Source organism: Seriola aureovittata, chromosome 11 (genome assembly GCF_021018895.1).
Source record: "Seriola aureovittata isolate HTS-2021-v1 ecotype China chromosome 11, ASM2101889v1, whole genome shotgun sequence".
Taxonomy (NCBI): domain Eukaryota; kingdom Metazoa; phylum Chordata; class Actinopteri; order Carangiformes; family Carangidae; genus Seriola; species Seriola aureovittata.
In genome coordinates, this window is record NC_079374.1 from 20114349 (window position 1) to 20133045 (window position 18697).

General features: G+C 39.3%; 1 protein-coding gene across 8 annotated transcripts in view; it reads right to left on the bottom strand.

Annotated features, from left to right (window-relative positions):
- Positions 1-18697, bottom strand: part of lrp1bb (low density lipoprotein receptor-related protein 1Bb) — a 251401-nt gene that overhangs the window by 47906 nt on the left and 184798 nt on the right. For all 8 annotated transcript variants that reach the window (XM_056389279.1, XM_056389275.1, XM_056389278.1 and 5 more), the window contains 16 exons: positions 16792-16917; positions 15604-15732; positions 15324-15443; positions 14479-14592; positions 14129-14278; positions 13795-13917; positions 10678-10797; positions 9663-9791; positions 9062-9184; positions 7995-8135; positions 7589-7776; positions 6157-6340; positions 5967-6052; positions 3396-3518; positions 520-701; positions 104-303 (listed from right to left, as the gene is read on the bottom strand). In XM_056389279.1, coding sequence (XP_056245254.1) covers positions 104-303; positions 520-701; positions 3396-3518; positions 5967-6052; positions 6157-6340; positions 7589-7776; positions 7995-8135; positions 9062-9184; positions 9663-9791; positions 10678-10797; positions 13795-13917; positions 14129-14278; positions 14479-14592; positions 15324-15443; positions 15604-15732; positions 16792-16917 — 2238 coding nt within the window. The remainder of the gene's footprint in view (positions 1-103; positions 304-519; positions 702-3395; positions 3519-5966; positions 6053-6156; positions 6341-7588; positions 7777-7994; positions 8136-9061; positions 9185-9662; positions 9792-10677; positions 10798-13794; positions 13918-14128; positions 14279-14478; positions 14593-15323; positions 15444-15603; positions 15733-16791; positions 16918-18697) is intronic.

The following is an 18697-nucleotide window of genomic DNA, read 5'->3' on the forward strand; positions in this document are numbered from 1 at the left end:
AGACAGATATGGGATGTTATCAGACTTCTCATGCAACTTTTGGCAAGAAAATTGTCCCAAAATCACAAACTATTCCTTTGCATGTACAACACATTGGTGTCACCTTTGCGTCTTTGGGTGCCATCCATGTTGGCAAACAGGATGTGGTTGTCGTCGGCCCAGTAAAGCCTTTTGTTGGTATAATCAATAGTGAGCGCAGTGGGGCTATAGATCTCTGTGTCAATGATAACCATTTGCCCTCGGCCATCCATGCCAATACGTCCAATGTGGGGGGGTTCACAGCAGTCCACCCAGAACACGTACCTAGTGAGAAGTATGGCAGAGTTCAAGGAGTTATGTACTACAGCAGGCAAACATGATAGGAATAAAAATGACAGAATGAAATCTGTATCTTACAGATTCCAGGTTAAGCATCACAAAAAAGAGCAGCTCTATCCCTGTTCTCCCTCAAGCTGTGAAATCAATCCTTATTAAGAAAACACTTAAGTGCTATGGTGAGCTTTACAGTAATATACTTACCCTGTCTGGGGGTCCAGAGCTAGATCTGTGGGATTCTTGAGGCTAGAACTGATAAGGATGGTAGGATAGAGCCCGTTGGACTTGGACACCTCCAGTGTTTTCCTTTCAGCATCACACCAATATAGATTCTTTCCTATCCAATCCACTGCTAAGGCGCTGGGCACTGCTGTTCTGTGGACTATCTAGTAAGGCAGGGAGAGAAAAATCAGTTTTTGCACATCTTACAAAAGTGATTTTTAACAGATAAATGTAAAAAATATAAAACAACAAATAGAGTGTAAAGAAACAGGTGGGATACAAGCAAATCTGGCTCTCTCAGTGGTTTACAACTGACAGAGGAGCATGTACAAGGGTTGGAGTTTTCCTCTGTCAGGTAGGAGAAACTTATTTTAACCCAGACAGAAATAAAAAAAGAACATCTGAGTCGATCAGAATATATTTTTATGTCCCAAAAACATCAATCTAAAGATCTCCAAAGACATGAGCATGCTCTCAGTGTGACATGATCATCTCCACCAACAAAGTAAAAGTCAAGTGCCTCTCTTTTTTTCCCCCAACTACTTTACACACAGTCCTATTAATATCCAGAACTGAAATGAACATTCAGGTGATGAGTGGGACAGATTTGTTTAAGCTCAGGTCTACTTGTGTTGCCATAGTATAACTTCAAATCCCTTTTCTCAGTCACACCAAGCTGCTAAAGAGAACTGCAGGGTGATCATTTATGATCCTAACTGCAAACCACAAGCTGAGCATTTTTTTTTTTTTTTTTTAAATACTGCACGTGTCACATACAAGAAGACTGTGTCAGATAAGAAGAAACAGTGCTAGAAAAAACTGGCTTACATAAGAGTTTTTTTTTTTTTTAAGTTACACAAATTCACACTGAAAGTCATATACATGCATAATCACAGCACCCATTTCTTTAGAAGTTAATCTTCAGTAGATAACTAATATGACAGAAAAGTGTGTTTGTTTCATTATAAAGGTCTGTGTTTCTCCAACTACTTAGGCATATTTGGTTATGTTCCTGTGTGCACAGTGCAACCACAACTGCTAACTTTGTGGGAAAGCAATAAGTCTGTTTATGCTCCTTACATTAACTGACAGCTCTGGTGAGATAATAAAAGTACAGTATATTTTTAACCCAACAGTAGGAGTGTTGTGACATCTTTATTGGATCCTTGTAACCTGCTACAATCCAAATGATTTCACTTACAGTCTATGTGAAAGAATTTAATTGTCTGGCAGGAAGAAAAAACACAGTATTTCATGCACCTATTTGTGAGACTGAGGCGCTGATGGCTGACTAGAACTCTATAAATTCCATCAGAAAACATGAATCAATTTGCCATATAGGTAAAGGTATTTGTTAACTGTGTAAATGTTAACTATAAATACATAAAAGATCTTATTCATCTCATGAGCCTATGAATTTGCAAGTTGGCAGATAAAAAAACAAACAAAAAAAAGCAAAAAAAACTACCTTTTCTGTCATTTGTATGAAAATATATTGTTGTTGCAAAAGACCAGTTAAGTCTCTGGGTATCTTTATCCAAATAGTCTCTTTGTATTGATCAAAAAGACTGCTTCGTGTGGAACTGAAAGTTATAATGTGAATATGGCTCATCAAAAAATAAAGCCGGCAGAGTATGTTTGATCAGTGCAGTCACTGAAAGTGGTTTCACCTTGGGCTGACACAAGCCTTTTTATCTTTCAGACATGCAAAGTAAAGTTAATACAGCACTGAAATGTTCCTCAGAAGACTCCTCAAAGGCATTGGTGCTTTTTTTGTGTTTAAACATAAATAAATAAAAAAGATAAAAACAATATCATAAGACAGGAAAATTATGCTACATATCACCATATGGGATAAAACCAATCATTGCTGTCACAGCGAGTGTTTTCTATCAGGTATCAAATACAAATATCTGCTGATGCGTAGCCAGAAATGTATCTGTACAATACTTGGTAGTTTCAAACCATACAGTGCAGTGTAACAGCAGTTTAAAACAGATTAAATAAACAAAATAAACGCCCACAATATAAAATGTAGCTACATTAATTAAACCATAGTATTCAATTAATCTCTGTCTTGATCAAGTGAAAATCATGTACTGGTAGAAAGAAAAATCCGTAGAAATGTTTTCTGCTCCCAAATCTTTTCTTCCTAATATGGTAAGGCTATAGTAAGAGCACTGGATATCAGTGACTCTCTTAATTAACCTGATGTGAGAAGCTCTCATCTGTGTCTCAGACAGTTTGTCCTCTTGCTAAGCTGTGGCAGTGGCTCAAACAAAGACCGTGGAAGTAATTGAGCTTAATGCCCCCATACACCACTTCTAATGAGATGTAGGACGGGGGCCCAGCAGGTGTTCTGCTGAAATCCCAGAGTCCCCAGTGTCTGGGCTCCGATCCCACGCCCCAGACAAACCTTGGTGATTACACCAGTGAGGACCATTGTATCATTGTGCTTGCTGTACTTATTTGAAAGCCATTGGTGGTATTTCTATTATCACTAACACACATTCATTGATGTCAAGCTAAAAGGCCGTTGGCTGTTGACATAAGAAACCCATTTAGTCAATTCTATAAAATGATAAAGGGTGCCCATCGTCAGCGGTGATAATGAGCCGTAGGAACACATTTCTCACATAGATAACTCATCAGAATAGAAAAAGTTGCTGTTTGAAACATCTTGATAATTTAAAGGATTAGTAAAAAAACAAAACAAAACAAAAAAAACTGCATCTGAATGGAGAAGATGAGGAATACAAGCTGGAGAGGAAGCAAGTAAAGTAAAGCCAATGAATCTTGGGTGAAGTGGCACAAGGCACCATATGGCACACAAACACAGCAACTAAATCCTGTGGTACCTTGAGGTCACTCCCATTGAGGCGCATTCTGTTGATTTTTCGACCGCTTGGCCTGGTTGAGTCAACCCAATAGATAAATTCCTTCTTGTAGTCAAAGTCTATGTGGATGATGTTGTTGAGGCCCTGAGAATACAGGAGAGACAACACGAGTATATAAGAATGTCATTTTTGGAATGTATTTTTTAGTTTGAATGCAAATTAGATTAGTTCTTGAGTGAGGGTGAAAATGAAATGTAAGGCACTTTCACTGGCAACAAAGGTGCAACAGACAGTATAAATTATTAAATATTCAAATTCCACACAGCATTATCCTTAAGGTTATTTATTATGTGGGTTTATAGAATAAAGGGTTGTAAAATCCCTTGTTCATTTCTTTTTTACAACACATCCATGAAGCAAACTGGAATTAAGGTTTTTATACAACTTGGAAATGTTAATTTTATTAGACACAACACAAGCACTGTTTATAGATAGATAGAGGTTAAATACCAGCAGGATGAAATACATGAAAATCAGCTCAACTTCTGCATCTGTGTGCTGTCATTTACTGAGCAAGCAATATTGACATTGGAGGTTTTCCCCATTTCACTGCTTTTCAAAAAGCATTTGAAGAGCCAGTGAAAAGCACACCTATCAAAGCAGAAGAGTGAGCCACTTCCGTTCTCTATGATGCTCACAGGACCCCACTGTCAGGCAGACAGAACCGCTCACCAAACAAGTGCCCCCACCCTGCTGTCTGACGCTGTGGGTGCTGAGAGAAGGTGTCAGATAATCTGACAGGCGAAATGAGACATCTTCATCAGATCATCAACACCCTCACAGACAGGCGCCAAAGTGTCCTGGGGGAACCTTTCCTCACTACAAACATCAGCTGTACAGATGAAACCTGCATGCCACTTTTATAAGTGCACTCATATTGACAGCAGCATCCACATGCCACTGATTTCCTGTTCTATGTATTCTACTACATTTCTTTCTAAAACAAGACACGTCTGACAGTAAAACCTTAGGGTGATGGATGCAGTCACTAAAGTTTGCTTGCAAACTAACTTCACTTTGTTTTGGCTTTTGGCAACCAACCCAAGCACAACTTTAAAGAGGGGATTGTTTCTATAGTAACCAACCAATAATCAAATGGGGTGGCAACAAGCTAAAAATTACCAATCATGTGGAACTTGGCATAATTAAGTGATTTCTCAAAAATACTAATTTATATAACTCTGTAACCTGAATTTACTTATTAATCAATATACTTAATGTAAAAAAAGCCCAGGTAATCTTATTCCTCTAAGAGCCACAAACTACATATCAGCTCTAATTAACTGCACTAAAAAAACTATGTAGGAGAACATAAACAGAGCCAATTTAAAAGACAACGAATGGGTTTTAATAATGCGTTGGAGTGATAAAATATTGTGAGCCACTTGTGTTTGTGGTGGGAAGACAAATATATGCTAACAGCAAAAACAATACATAAAGAAAATGATAAGTTCAGTTATAATTCACATAATGTCATGAACATATTATCTGAACTGGGTAAGTAATGGAGTGGTAAGAGTTGAGGTCAGCTGCTGCTAAAATGCTGCAGTTAAAGTGAGTTGTAGCTACTGAGAACTCCTATACAGACAGCAGAGTACATGGAGTCAAGAGGTTAATATGACTGTGAGAGGAGACTGTAGGATACCCATTGGTTGATTTACAGTAAATCACTGCCAACCATTTATGGTAATCAGCAGTCAGATTCAAGCATTGCCTGGAGCAGCTGTGACGAGACCTAGGAATGATTGAAATAGCTTTTTCATGGGACCTAAATAGGGTGATTTTGCTCTGTGCCAATCAGCCATTTTTCTACCCTGCATGGTGGGGGTTGGGAAACCATGATGGACATTAGATATCTCATTTAAACAGAGCGATACTTAGACAAAGGCTTGCACCCCATTTTCAGGTTTAATCACAAAACTTGCACACGTACTGAGGAGTACACTCACCTACGCAGGATGAGTTTTACTCACTAAGTCTGAATATCCTTTACTGAGGCAATACATAGTCTTCAGTGAAAGTGGATTGTCTGTGCATAGTTTATGAATGTGCAGCTGAATCAAATGCTTCTCAGAGATAGTGTATAGCTAGAAAGCAAACTTTAGAAAGTATAGAGAGTGGCACACTTTGAGTGATACGTGACAGACTGCAAACAATTCAACACTAGTGTGTTGAAACACAATTGTTCTACTATCATAGTGCTAACTTAGCAAACAATCATTCTTTCTCAACATGAATGTCCCCGATTTCTGCAATACAAAGCAATGCATTCACAATTAAAGATTTGTGTTTACAAAAGTTTCAAACAAGAGCCATTTAAACACATACTTCCTCCTTGTACTGTTCAGCTGGCAGACTGAGTACGACAGACAGGGGAGGTGAACAATTAAACACAAAAGGAGGACAAGATGGTAAAATGATGTTGGTGCCTCCTAGCAGTATGTGGATCTGATAATGGTGAACTAACTAATCCTCTATCTTGTAAATATTTTACTACAGACACAGTTCCATGATGATGAAGACAACTCCTACCTGTTTCAAGATGGTGTAATTTGAGCCATCCACACTCAGCTTCCGGATCTCATGGTGGTCTGCCATAATGAGAAAAGGCTCTTCAGCTGAAATGAGGAACATGCAGCTTTAGAAGGACTCATAGTTAGGAACTGAAATTCTGCAAGTTGAGATATATATAAAAAAAAAAATTTAAAAAAATGAAGCTGACCTGACAGAGCCTTGCATGTATTGGGACTGCGCTCCAAGGCTTCGTAGCCATCCACACAAAGACACTTGTAAGAGCCGTAAGTGTTGATGCAGCGCTGGCTACAAGGAAGGGTAGTGGAGCATTCGTCAATATCCACACAAGTCTTCCCATCATCCTTCAGGTGGAAACCAGGCCAGCACTTACACTGATCATAAACATAGACACAGAAAGACACACAAATGGGTGTTGATCATTAATGGAGGAAATGCAAGACAAGGGACTCGGTTTAGCTGTTAAGACACTTCCGCTGAACTATCAATGTGAACTATAAAACAAATTATTGAAGTTTTAAGTTCTTGCTGACGGAGACCTGGCTGCAAACACTGAACATTTGAGTTTTCTCTTTATATAATGCTTTGTTGTCAAAGCCATGATACACACATACTGTACTATGGCTGAAGACTTCCATCTCACTTCAGTGACCAGGGCCCCCAAAAATAACTAAAAGTGCTTGTATCAGCTGCTCTGGACCCACTGCAAATCCCTTTCTTATCCAAAGTTATAACCTTGAGGGCCTTTCTGCTGATCTCCCTTTTCAGGCCACAAATGGATGAGCTAAGGGTCTGCATTGATGTGCTCTCTGTCCAGCTCTGCCCCTGTCATGACAGGGAAGAGGGGTTTTCTGAGCTTTCACACACTTTTCTGATCCAGTGAGCACCATTGCATGCAAGAGTGGGAGAGCAAAATCCAGGGATCAAGGCATAAACTACCACAGTCTGACAATGGGAATGGCCAACGGGACACTCCAGCGGATGTGGCCTTGACCTGCATTCAACCCTAACATTACATGCCACAGTCGCTCGGCACAGTCAGGGAGGCTAGACAGTTGTTGGCATATCATTAAACTCCCCTTATAGCGTTCAAGGTTATTCAGAAAGTGAGAGACAAAATGTATGTATGCTCCCACCCATCTTTATCTGTTTAATGATGTGAGGAGTTAGGCCTAATTCATTATTGGCCATTAATCATTCATGTCCACACTATTAATATAAGCTCCACATTTTACCTGCCAGTGAATTGTTAATAATCCTACTGCTTAAAATTGGAGGGCAGTAAAGTCTTTAAATTAAAATCTGATACTATAGTAATATGCTTGAATATTATGATGCAAGTCACACTCTGAAGTAGAACATATCACAGCTGTGACTCATAATTAGAAATGACTACTTACTGTGCAGTGGGCTAACTAAAGGTGTTTGCTTTTGCAAGTGACTTGCTTATCTGTTGTTTTGAATATTTCACTAATCGTTATCTCTCCATCTGTACTCATTTACTGCAGCTTGGTTTAACCTTTAGCTGGATGAATTAGGCTTAATGGACTAACGGTAGTCAGCAAGCGATGCTGAGGAAGAATGCATGTTCAAGCACCTTAACTAGTCCACTGGTCACTTACCTTGTATCCCACAGTAAGATCTTGGCAGTCCTGTGTGCACCCACTGACCCGACGGTTCAAGCATTCATTCACATTACAGTTCCTCTCATCTGACCGGTCTCCACAATCATCTCTCCCATCACAGAGATTTCCCTCAGAAATGCAGCGTCCATTGGAGCACATGAAGAAGGAGCCATTGCACAGGCTTCCTGAAAAGAGCAACACATGACTGTCACTGGCACAATGTCCTCCAATTCCTCAGCAAAGTTGGGTTTTGACCTAACAATGGATCTGGACAGATTAATTCCTTTCAGGAGAGGTCTCCTGGTTGTTGCACCTTTTGTTTCCACCATATGTCCCCACCCGTTTCCTGGGCGAGTGATACTGATGAAGAGCTTCCAGCTGAGAGCCAAACAGAGAGTCTTACCTGCGGCCAGACATTTGAGGTTCAGAGGCAGCTCGTCAGAGCGGTCGGGACAGTCTGCATAGCTGTCACACTCCCACTGAGAACTGAGAAGACAGCGGCCGTCCCTGCAGCGGAATTCCTCAGATCCACAGGAGCGATAGACTGAAGAAAGAGAGAAAGACAGTTTTTCATCAACTTGAGGGCTCGGCAGTGACACAGTTCCAGTTTTGGTCGGAACCTTAGCAAAATAAAATACTAATACTGTAGAATAAATCTGCACAAAGCAAGATTTGTGACCTCATATTACAACAAATCACCCTCATAGAGTTATGATATCATTGTTTATAAACAAATAAAGCCATCTGGAGGCATAATGGTGTTCACAGCTGCATTGGCCAATATTTCAAGTATAAATACATGTTTCATCAGCACTCCAAACAAAGGCAGAATAATATCATCAAAGAATCATAATCACCAATCATCAATTTAAATAACAGAAAGTAATTAATGAGTCCAGAGAAAAATGGACTGGTCTATAATAGACCAGCTGCAAAAAGACCTGCATTTTGATTTTCAAAAGCTTGAAAAGTGCAGTTTATTTAATTAAAAATATTTATACTATAGACAATCATTCATATCGATAATCATTCCATCATTCTAAACGATGGTATTGTAGCTCATAATTTTATGATAAGATAGAGTCCTCCTCATGTAGCACCTTAACCAGACTGTGGTAACACAAACAGGCTTTACTCAGGACTGCACTTGCATTGGGACTTTGCCTTTTCTTCACTGTATCCATCGATCTGCCCTAATATCTGTAATACTATAAATCTGAGTGAGTCTTCTTTCATTGATTAATTAGTCAAACAGCTCTAGATGTTTTATCCATTTTAAAACCTGATATATTACCATGCATATTATTACCATATTACCATATATTTCCCTTTTCTGAAAGAAGAATGTACAAATGTGTAGAGTTCAATTACTTATTTTTTTCACACTTGCATCGTGCATCTTTCAATTAGGACATAGTCATGTGCCAAAGGTGAATATGAAGAGCAATAAAGCAAGCTAAATCTACTTGCCACATTCCACTGATTCATCAGATCCATCTCCACAGTCATCATCATGATCGCAGACAAATCGCTGAGGGATACACGCTTTGTTGCGACAGCGAAATGAGCTGTCATCACATGTGTTGTTGGGTGCTAATGCATGAAAAGAAGTGGGTTCAAGTGTTAATCAATGGATAAACATTTTTTTCTAAACATGGCAATCCGTATGTGTGTAACATCAACATTAGTAAGCTTTATGTTAATCAACTGATCTCTGTTTTCTAATGAGGTAGAGGGTAGAAACAGTGAAGGTTAAGATGAAGGGTCCAGTACCAATTTGTGGGAGAAAATACAGATTACTCCATTTAGAGAGGGCTGCAATTGTGTAAAAGCTTCCTATTGTCTACTACTTCCCACTATGTGCTGGTTTTCTCTTTCATGCGTGAAATAAACTTTGCACAGAAATTTATAGTAGGTGTTTAGTGGGTTTTATGATCTATGAGCTATTGTTTTATACAATGTAATCCAAAGTTGTACAAGGACAATAAAGTGTAAACAAGCAACAATTGCTGAAAAAGTTCTATAATTGCAATGAGCTATTCAATGTTTCGAACTAGAGAACAGACTTTACCACAGCCAGCTGCAGAGAGTTCATCACTCCCATCAGGGCAGTCCCTTTCGCCATCACAGAGCCAACGTTTTGGAACACAGGCATACGACCCGGGGCAGCTGAACAGCCCTGGAGCACATGTCACTGAGCCTGAGAGGAAAAGAGGACCGCATGCTCTACTTTCAAAAGCCAATGAATACAATGGGTCAAACCCACCACAGAGAAATGAGTGCAAAGGATGCTGAACTGGAACAGATGTATTTTGTTTTGTCAGGATGGTATCTTCTTTTATCTGTGAACATTTACCATTTATTTCAAAAATATCAAAACACTTGTTCTGAACTAATAGAGCACACTATATTAAGATGCTTTAAAGCGATATCCCTTTATGACCCAAACAAACTAATTTTTTATTGTGCAGCAGTCCCCGTTGAGCAGAGCTAACACATAATGGCCGTGCTATTGTGAGTAACAACTATTTACTTGAATTCTGTAAGTCAGCAATACTGTCCTTATCTTAGGGCTGCCCTTTAAGGAAAAACAATTGAAGAAACGTGGCTGCACTGAGATACAAAGGTTAGTAGAGTTTTTCAGTTTGGCATGTAGAGCTAAAATGCATATTGTGTTTTGCCTAGAATTGTGCTTCAGAAACCTTTGGGCCAATTCATTAATATCTCCTTGACATTCCATTAGAGTCTAATTATCCAACCAATGTTCATAGCAATTTCTGTCTCTATATTGTGGTTGGTTTCTTTTTGTTTTATTGTAGTATTCATTACAGACACATCTCATTTGCCCATTGAAATAGCTGTTCCTCTTCGGTCTCAGTCATGAAAAATCTATTTGCCTCAGTGCCCACACTGCAGTCATCAGAAATTCCTATGGTCTCATTTGTTGTCTCATTAAGATTGTTATATTTCTTTCCATTCATTCCCAGCTCTGCTAGAGGAACACATGGAGCTGTCACACATATTATAGCGGCTGTGACCTTTTATACCGACAGTAGATTCCTCTTGACATCCGAAAGGGCACTTACCACAGATCTGCACGCTCTCGTCAAGGCCATCCTCGCAGTCGTTCTCTCCATCACACAGCCACTGTTTGGCAATGCACTTGTTCTTTGAGCAGGCAAACTGGTTCCATAAGCATGACGAGTCTGCAGAGGACAGCGAAATTCCAATACCATAAATCAAACATAGTGAGGAGGAAACAACAACAAATGTGGAATACCCTATAGAGGGGGCAGTTCTTTTTTATTTTTGTTTTGATAAAGTTTGCCCCTGGGCTTGCCTGTTTTTCTGCTCAGTGGCATGTATGAGTTTAGCCATCACTATTCATTTTGTCTCATACAAGAAGACATCTTTATAAATGCCAGTTAATGTGCAGGAAAACAAATATATCAACTGAACACAAAACAAATGTCTAAATTATATACCTTCGCAACATCAAAGCACTTCAGTAATGCTTATTAAGATTCAATTTCTCCTATTCTATTTCAAAAGAAACTAGGGTTCTAGGGGTGATAGGAAACAGTTGAATGTCAACTCAGAGAGCACGCTGCTGATCACTTTGTAAAAGCTATTGTGTAAAATGTGGATATATTTGTAATTAGTGCTGAGTTTGTGTCGCTGAACCACACAACCACTCTCCCTGCAGAGTAGTTCCCCTTTCCCGCAGATGTCACGCCTGGCAAAGTCTGCCAGAGCTTTGATGAGATGTTGAGAGAAGGAAGGGGGAAATGTGTGCTCCAGGTCAGACCACAGCACAAGGAATTATGGATCCTGCTGAGGGAGGGAGGGTTGTAGTAGGGTGGGGTTTCTCTCTCACTGTGTAGCTTTACGTCCTGTCAGACTCTGTACATCACATCAGCTTTACACACACTAATGCAGTGATGTAAGATAAAGATGAGACAAACAAAGTGGCTAAACCCGGAAACCATGATTTTCCAGACTTCCTGTATGTGACACCAAATTTGCACTTCAAATGTGAACAGCTGCTTCAAGTGTATGACAAAACAGCAGGTCTACAGATCATTAAATGTATCAAAGAGAGCCTTTCATGTCTCATTTTCAATAGTGTCTCACATAGTAGAAAAGCTCTGTATGCATTGTGAAGTGACAAATGACTATTTCATCTAATCATTTGTAAAATTTGAAACTTCTGAAATGTAATGTCATTTTTCTCAAACCACTTTGCAGTCACATTATCAGTGGCTGGAGCTTTTTATATGATAATTAACTGAGAGGAATGGGAATATTGTCTATTTGTCCTGAAAAAACTATTCAGAACATCTCAAAGAACTGAGGCATAATTCATATCTGTTCTGATATAAGCACATTTGAAGCATGTGATGTTATCATTTCACACAGGCACAAATGGCATTTTTAGATAAAGGAATGGAAATGGTATTCATGCGTTATGCAGCTCTCGAACAACATTCATGGACAATTTATGAAATAAATTTGATAACTGGAAGAGCATTAAATATGAAAAGTGGATTGTTCCTCTCTCTGTTGTAACTGATGTATGTGATGTATGTAATGTAAACAAAGGTGCTGGATAATTATACAGGAAGATGGAACCAGGCAAATTAGAGACCTGTAACATCTTAGTCAAACACTCTCGAAGGCAAAGAAATGTAAGGTCACATTTTATTTGTGTTATTCTTCTTTAAATTGGTTCCTGATGTCATTAGTCCCAAACCGCTGGGGTCTAGATGGTTACGAGGCAAAATGAATCATAGTCTTCAGCCACACAAGCAGAGTTGGAGGTATAATGTTTATAGTGTTAACCGTCTTAGTTTAGCATGTTAGCATACTAACAACACAAAGTAAAAATGAGGCTGCTGGTATTTTTGATTTTTGGTTAAAAATCAAAGAGTAGGAAAAAAAATTCAGCTTGTAACATTTGATACAAAGCCAAAAATGTCAACCTAGATTTAAGTTATTTTACTGGTGTGAAAAGTGTGACCTGCTTGTGGGGCTTGACAAAAAGTCAAATAAACAAAGTCATGAGAATTCATCCTCTGGGCAACACAAAAATCTTTACCCAATTTCATCTCAATCCATCCTGACCGACACTAGATCCCTTGAGTCACACTCATGAGAAAAGGCAAGAGGAAGGAAGATGCATCCCTTTTACCTCACAGCGAATGCAGTGCAATACTAATGACAGTACTAAGTGCGTCATGACTTCTTACACTTCAAACCGTTAGACCACACAGTCTATGGGTTAGACAACGCAATAGGCTGACAACTTAAATACAGGCAGCAAGTGTTTTGTCAGTGTGTTGGGACCACTTCATCAAATCTAATTACCTTGTTTATGTATGTGACAGTAATGAAGCTTAACAGCTACTCTGACCATGTACATTAAAGCATCCAGTCAATTTTGCTTTGGTGCCGAAAGCAATGAGATGTGAATGGGTATGTGTGTGAGCCGTTGGTTTTGAGGGCAAATTATATTAATCCATACCATGACTTAATTATGGGCCTCCTGTTTAATTGGAGAGATCTTGACTTTGTCATGGTAGGTTCTGCATATATTAGCATGGATCAAAGCAGAAGTAAGAATGCTCTTGCTGCCTCTGGTGAGAGAAAGTAGAGGAGTGGCATTGTAATGTGTAATCCTTTCATATGTCACAGCTTTCCACTGAATCCACCATTTTCCTCTTTAGTATAACTGTCTCAGTGATGGCTCATTAATTAATTGTTACACTGGAAGTGCTGTATATTATAATTCAAAGAGAGAAAGGAAAAAACTTCTGTCTTCAACAGCCTCACCGTGAATTCAGGGAGGGGATTAGACTTTCAAACAAGCAGCAACACCCACTTGAGAAATCTCCCAATGAGGAGGGAGCAAAATAAAGTAGGGAGAAATTGCCTTATGGAATGATAAACAATCATCTCTTGACTTTCTGTCTCCTCTTTATATACTGTACATAATATCTGTTGCGGGCCCGGATCAATCTAAATGACAAAAACATTACAACCAATAGCCTCTTGTTAATAGAAAATAAATATACTTCAAACCACTGACAGTCTTGTTTGGAGCAACCAAATACCAAATGTAAATCTGCCAGTTAGAAAACAAAACATCATTTCAGTTTATTGTGCAGATGCTCCTCCATGAGAGGTAAGATTTGTTGGCTTACCACACTGGAATTCATCTGCCCCGTCCTCGCAGTCTTTTTGGCCGTCGCACAGCCACACGCTGGAGATGCAGTTCCCACTTGGACAAGCAAAGTGGCCCTCCTCACACTTCTGTCCATGGGAAACTGGGATGAACAACAAAACCAAGTCAGTCCACTAGGCATTAGCAATGATTGAGGTCATTATCTTATCCTAAGCTCACAGAATCTCTTATTCCACTGTCATAATCATCTCTGAAAATGAGATCTGTCTTAAGTCTTTTCTAATTGAAGTTGGCTTCCTTGATCTGCCTCTGAATGTACACGCAAAGTGTGTCTGTGCGTGCTGGGTACTCACCCTGGCAGTTGGTCTCATCAGCATAGTCGCCGCAGTCATTTGCACCATCACAGATCCACGAAAGGTGGATGCACAGCGAGGTGGAGTTGCAGCTAATGAAGTCTTTTTCTTTCACCCCCAGCTTGTAAAAGTGAGAGCAGTCGGTGTGGTCTGAATACAAAACACAGCACCACAATAACTGTCTTGTCACAAAGGCAGTGATGGTGGAGGTAAAGGTGAGAGTGGCAGTATTCAATATGATCTGAGTGACAACCACAGATCTAAGTCAATGGATCCAACAGATCTGGTAGAGGTACAGTGGTGCGTTTACATTTTCACTACAATGCAAAGGAAAGGCATAAAGGACTTACTGCAGTTCTTTTCATCTGAGGCATCGGCACAGTCAATGACCTGGTTACACCAGGCTGAGCTGGGTACACAGCTCCCATCCTTGCAAGATAATTCTGATGAGCCACATGTGACATCTGGGGGAGAGAATTAGCATTTCAGGAAGATAACAGAAACAGCACTTGGACACAGTCACAGGTACAGCTCGCAACAATATTTAGAACCTCTTTGTGGGGCGGGTGAAAATTAGCTCCTGGTTGCGAACTGCCAGACAGAAAAAGGTTTGTGATGAGTTGCAGTATCTGTGAAGTTGGACTCTCTGTGCTACAAAAATTGTCTGACTGTCGTGACCCTCTTAGTGCTGTGCAAGAGCAATTCACAGTTAATATGCAAGAGGTGCTTCTTGGTTTTGTTCATTTATCAACTATTGCACAATGGCTCTGGTCATTTCACCTGTCTGCATTTTATTATCAGTATATATACGACTGTATGACTATAATTAAATGTTTTAAAGATAATAGAAAAAAGTTACTGTTGATGTCCCAATAAAAAGAAAATGCAAGGCTCAAGATGACACATCATAGTGAAATAAACTCCTTCCTGAAAGAACCATTAAGGTCAAAACAAAATCACTCTGGCTGTGTTGAATGGACACAAAGTATTGTTCTCTCAGAAGCAGCTTTTTAGGCTGGAGGTTGGGAGCTCCTTTGAATTTATGCACTCTTTATGATCTTGGGGCTCATTAGACAGTGAAGGCTTAGCACAGCATGTGGCCTAGTGTGCTGTATTAATACAAGCATTAGTGTGGCTGGATCCAGCCCTCAGAGGCAGGACGGATTGAACAGGAGATCAAACGGCTGTGACTCACTGCTACAGAAAGCTTCATCTGAGTTATCCCCACAGTCATCGATCCCGTCACAGAAACGACTGTTGGCCACACACCGTTGGTTGTAGCAGGGCCTGAAACCCTTCCGGCAGCTCCTGTTGTCTGAACAAATTTAATTGTACAAATATGTTAGAAATGGGTACATATTTGCCACTTTTTATTACCAGAAATGTCAATGATAGACAGAAATCAACAGGTACATAATTTTTAATACTCTACTTTTCTGTATATCCTTTAGATAGAGCTGTGAGGTGTTTCTTACCACAGTATTGCATCTTTTCATCTGATTTATCTTTGCAGTGTGCTATTCCATCACAGGTTAGCTGGTAGTTTATGCACTCTCCATTCCCACACTCAAATTCAGTGTGGATGTTGCAGGAGGAATTTTCTGCTGCAGAAAAAGACAATAAGGGTGATGAACCATGACTGTCAAAATCTCAAAGCTGAACTGTGTGTATTGGACAAACTTCATTCATACAGATGAACACTGGGGGTATGTTTTAATGCACAGTACTCCACATTTTCTCCATAAATCCTGTTTGGGGTCAGCATTTGTAAATGCCATAAAAGCATTCGATAACCGCATTAGCCTTATACCTTAACTTGAGGGAACTCTAACTGCCTAAAGTGCGAAGTGTATTCTGACTTTGTTTTAGTAGCAATTTCCAAATTGATCTACTGTAGAGCATTGATTGAATAATAAATGTCAACTTTGTACTTTTAGTGATTTTAGTCAATAAAACTAAAAATTCCAACAATATATACTTTGACCACCCTCTCACTTTTTCCTCTTCTAGTAATGAGTTGAATTGAGGTGCAACTGAAAGCCTGCTGTCGTCAACAACGACATCCAGGCTACCATCCAGCTCTTCTGAGTCACTTGCCATGTTTACTCTGGCCAAACTTCCCTCGTTTGAACAGCTCCTCCCACCTTATGTTCTGTCCTCACACTGCATTTCAGATTCAACCAGCAATGTGTCAAATTAGGAATGCTTTCTCCTTGTGACTTCAGGCAAGTAATTGTGACAAACATCCTACTCCTCTCAACTGTGTTTTCTGCTGTCTGCCTAAACTTAAAGTAGCACAACATTAAAGCTTTATTTTCCATGAGCAGTATTGACTATGACTTCTGGAATCATTACAAATTCACTGCTTAGACAAAGATGAAGAGACAGCAGCTGGTCATGCTTTCCTGTTTGTGTGTGGTTATGTGCAAAGGGATCAATTCAAAGATGTCAAAAGGTTCGTGTAAACAGTGCAAATGATATCTTACCCTGAATGTGTACAGAACCCAGGTTATGCTATGCATATAAATGTAGACACTGACTTCTTTCAAAATAATTAATCAATATAGAGTGCCATTAAAATCAATACCTGGTACTGGGGAATGCTCTATGGGTTAGAAGTTGTGACCTCACTATAATTCCATCTGAAGATTCTCATGACTTACACACGCATCTGTTGTTGTCTAACAGGACACGCTGTCCACGGCAAGTGCAATTGACCCTCCCATCCGGGGTGAGGAGACAAAGGTCACCGCAGCCTCCATTCATGTGTCGGCATGGGGACAGCTCACCTTCAATAAAAATCAAAGAGAAATCATTAAGCAGTCTGACGCAGTCTCCAAGGACACACTTTCTCTTTTAAATATAATGAGTGAGAGATTTTTAGTACATTCCTGGAGTTATCTTCTGAGGACCCGCAGTTATTACCTTTCTGTTGGACTTTAGCTTCAGTCTTCCTTATCTGTTAGTTAGTGGCATTCCAAATATTGATATTCCAATTAAATTTACCTTAAAATAGTATCTTGTATCAGTAATGAGGCCAGTGAGTGATAGTCCAAAGTTATATTTCAAATAAGTTTTCAAAATCCCAAGGGACAAGGCACGGACTTTGGCTTCTCTGCATATCATGGAAAATGAATGATAAATCTAGAAAGGAGCTCTTTCTTTTTGAATCTGAAGGCCTGACACCTTTGCTGTTAACGGGTGAGACAGTTGATGTTGATTTTTCTCCTGTAAGATTTATTACAGTTGAGATTGGAAAAGTGTCGATGTGAAATGCTAAGGCATGAGACTGGATGAGGAAACTGCTAAACAACTTAAATTATTCAAATCCTTATCTAAGACCTAATTTAGGAGGATATATTAAGAGTGAGGCTGATTTAAGTGTTGAATACTTGCACTTAAATTCAGTCTTAATTTAAAGGATCATCAGTGGTCAACATATGAATAAAAGGACAGTTGTGTTGCTAAATGCCTGCACTAATACTGACCACAGGGAGGTATGCTCACTGACAGGTAGCAAATGTATTACTGTACTGGATATTTTGTCTTTCTCTGCCCAGGGTGTTATGTGAAAACGCTGTGTGTAACTGTGTGGAATTCGTGTATTGCACTACACCGCATGACCAAGTGAAGACATAACCTGTGAAAGAAAATGTGAGTGCTAATCCAGTCCAGAGAAAAAATGCATAGAAGCTTAGAAACAACAGACATACTCTTAATTATAAGCGTTAAGAGACATATACATCCAATGGAGACCCTCTGTTATTACCTGCCCTTGAGCCTCGAGTATTTTATTCACAAGAGAAGAAGCTGTTCCTGTTTTGCAGCTCACGTAAACCATTTGTATGATTATTTATAGTCAGGATATTTGTTACAAGAAAAACACAACACGAGGTGAACAACATAAAGATCAAAAAGAATAAATTGCTGGTCATTGCACATCATGCTGTAGACTCGCTGTTTTTCTTGCAGCTGTGCACATGCGGGTCATAGGATGTGATTATTTCCCATGACGAGATAAACGAGGAAGAGTGTGGCTCTCTGCATCCAAGTCCAACCATTGGGACACACCAACGCACACTTCCCTTTGTCCTAAATTAAACTTTATATGGCACTTAAGAAACTCCCTCTACAACATAGGCTACTTTTTATATTAATTACCTCTGAAACTTTAGTTTTCTAGCGATTCTAAATAAGACCACATTCATTTATCATCCCTGCTGTTTTTTGTACATCAAAATGAGACCACATTTTAAATCTTTTGCTTTTAGTTAGCAGAGCCCAGATGACGTACCAGTGGGCTGGTATTGTTCACCAATGTTGGCTGATCATTGATATATCATATATGTGTAGAATATCTGACTACAATGTAGCTTGACTCAACTATAAATGTCATATAAATACCCTGCCTTAATGCATAGCCTTGTCATAAGTTATTGAAAAACAACTTACAGAAATCCTTGCCCAAAAAAAAATAATAAAAAAACTGATCAGATTTATAAAAAATCCAAAATGTTGATACTGGTACTGGCCTCAAACAGTCAGAATCAGTCTGGCTTTATTACGTCT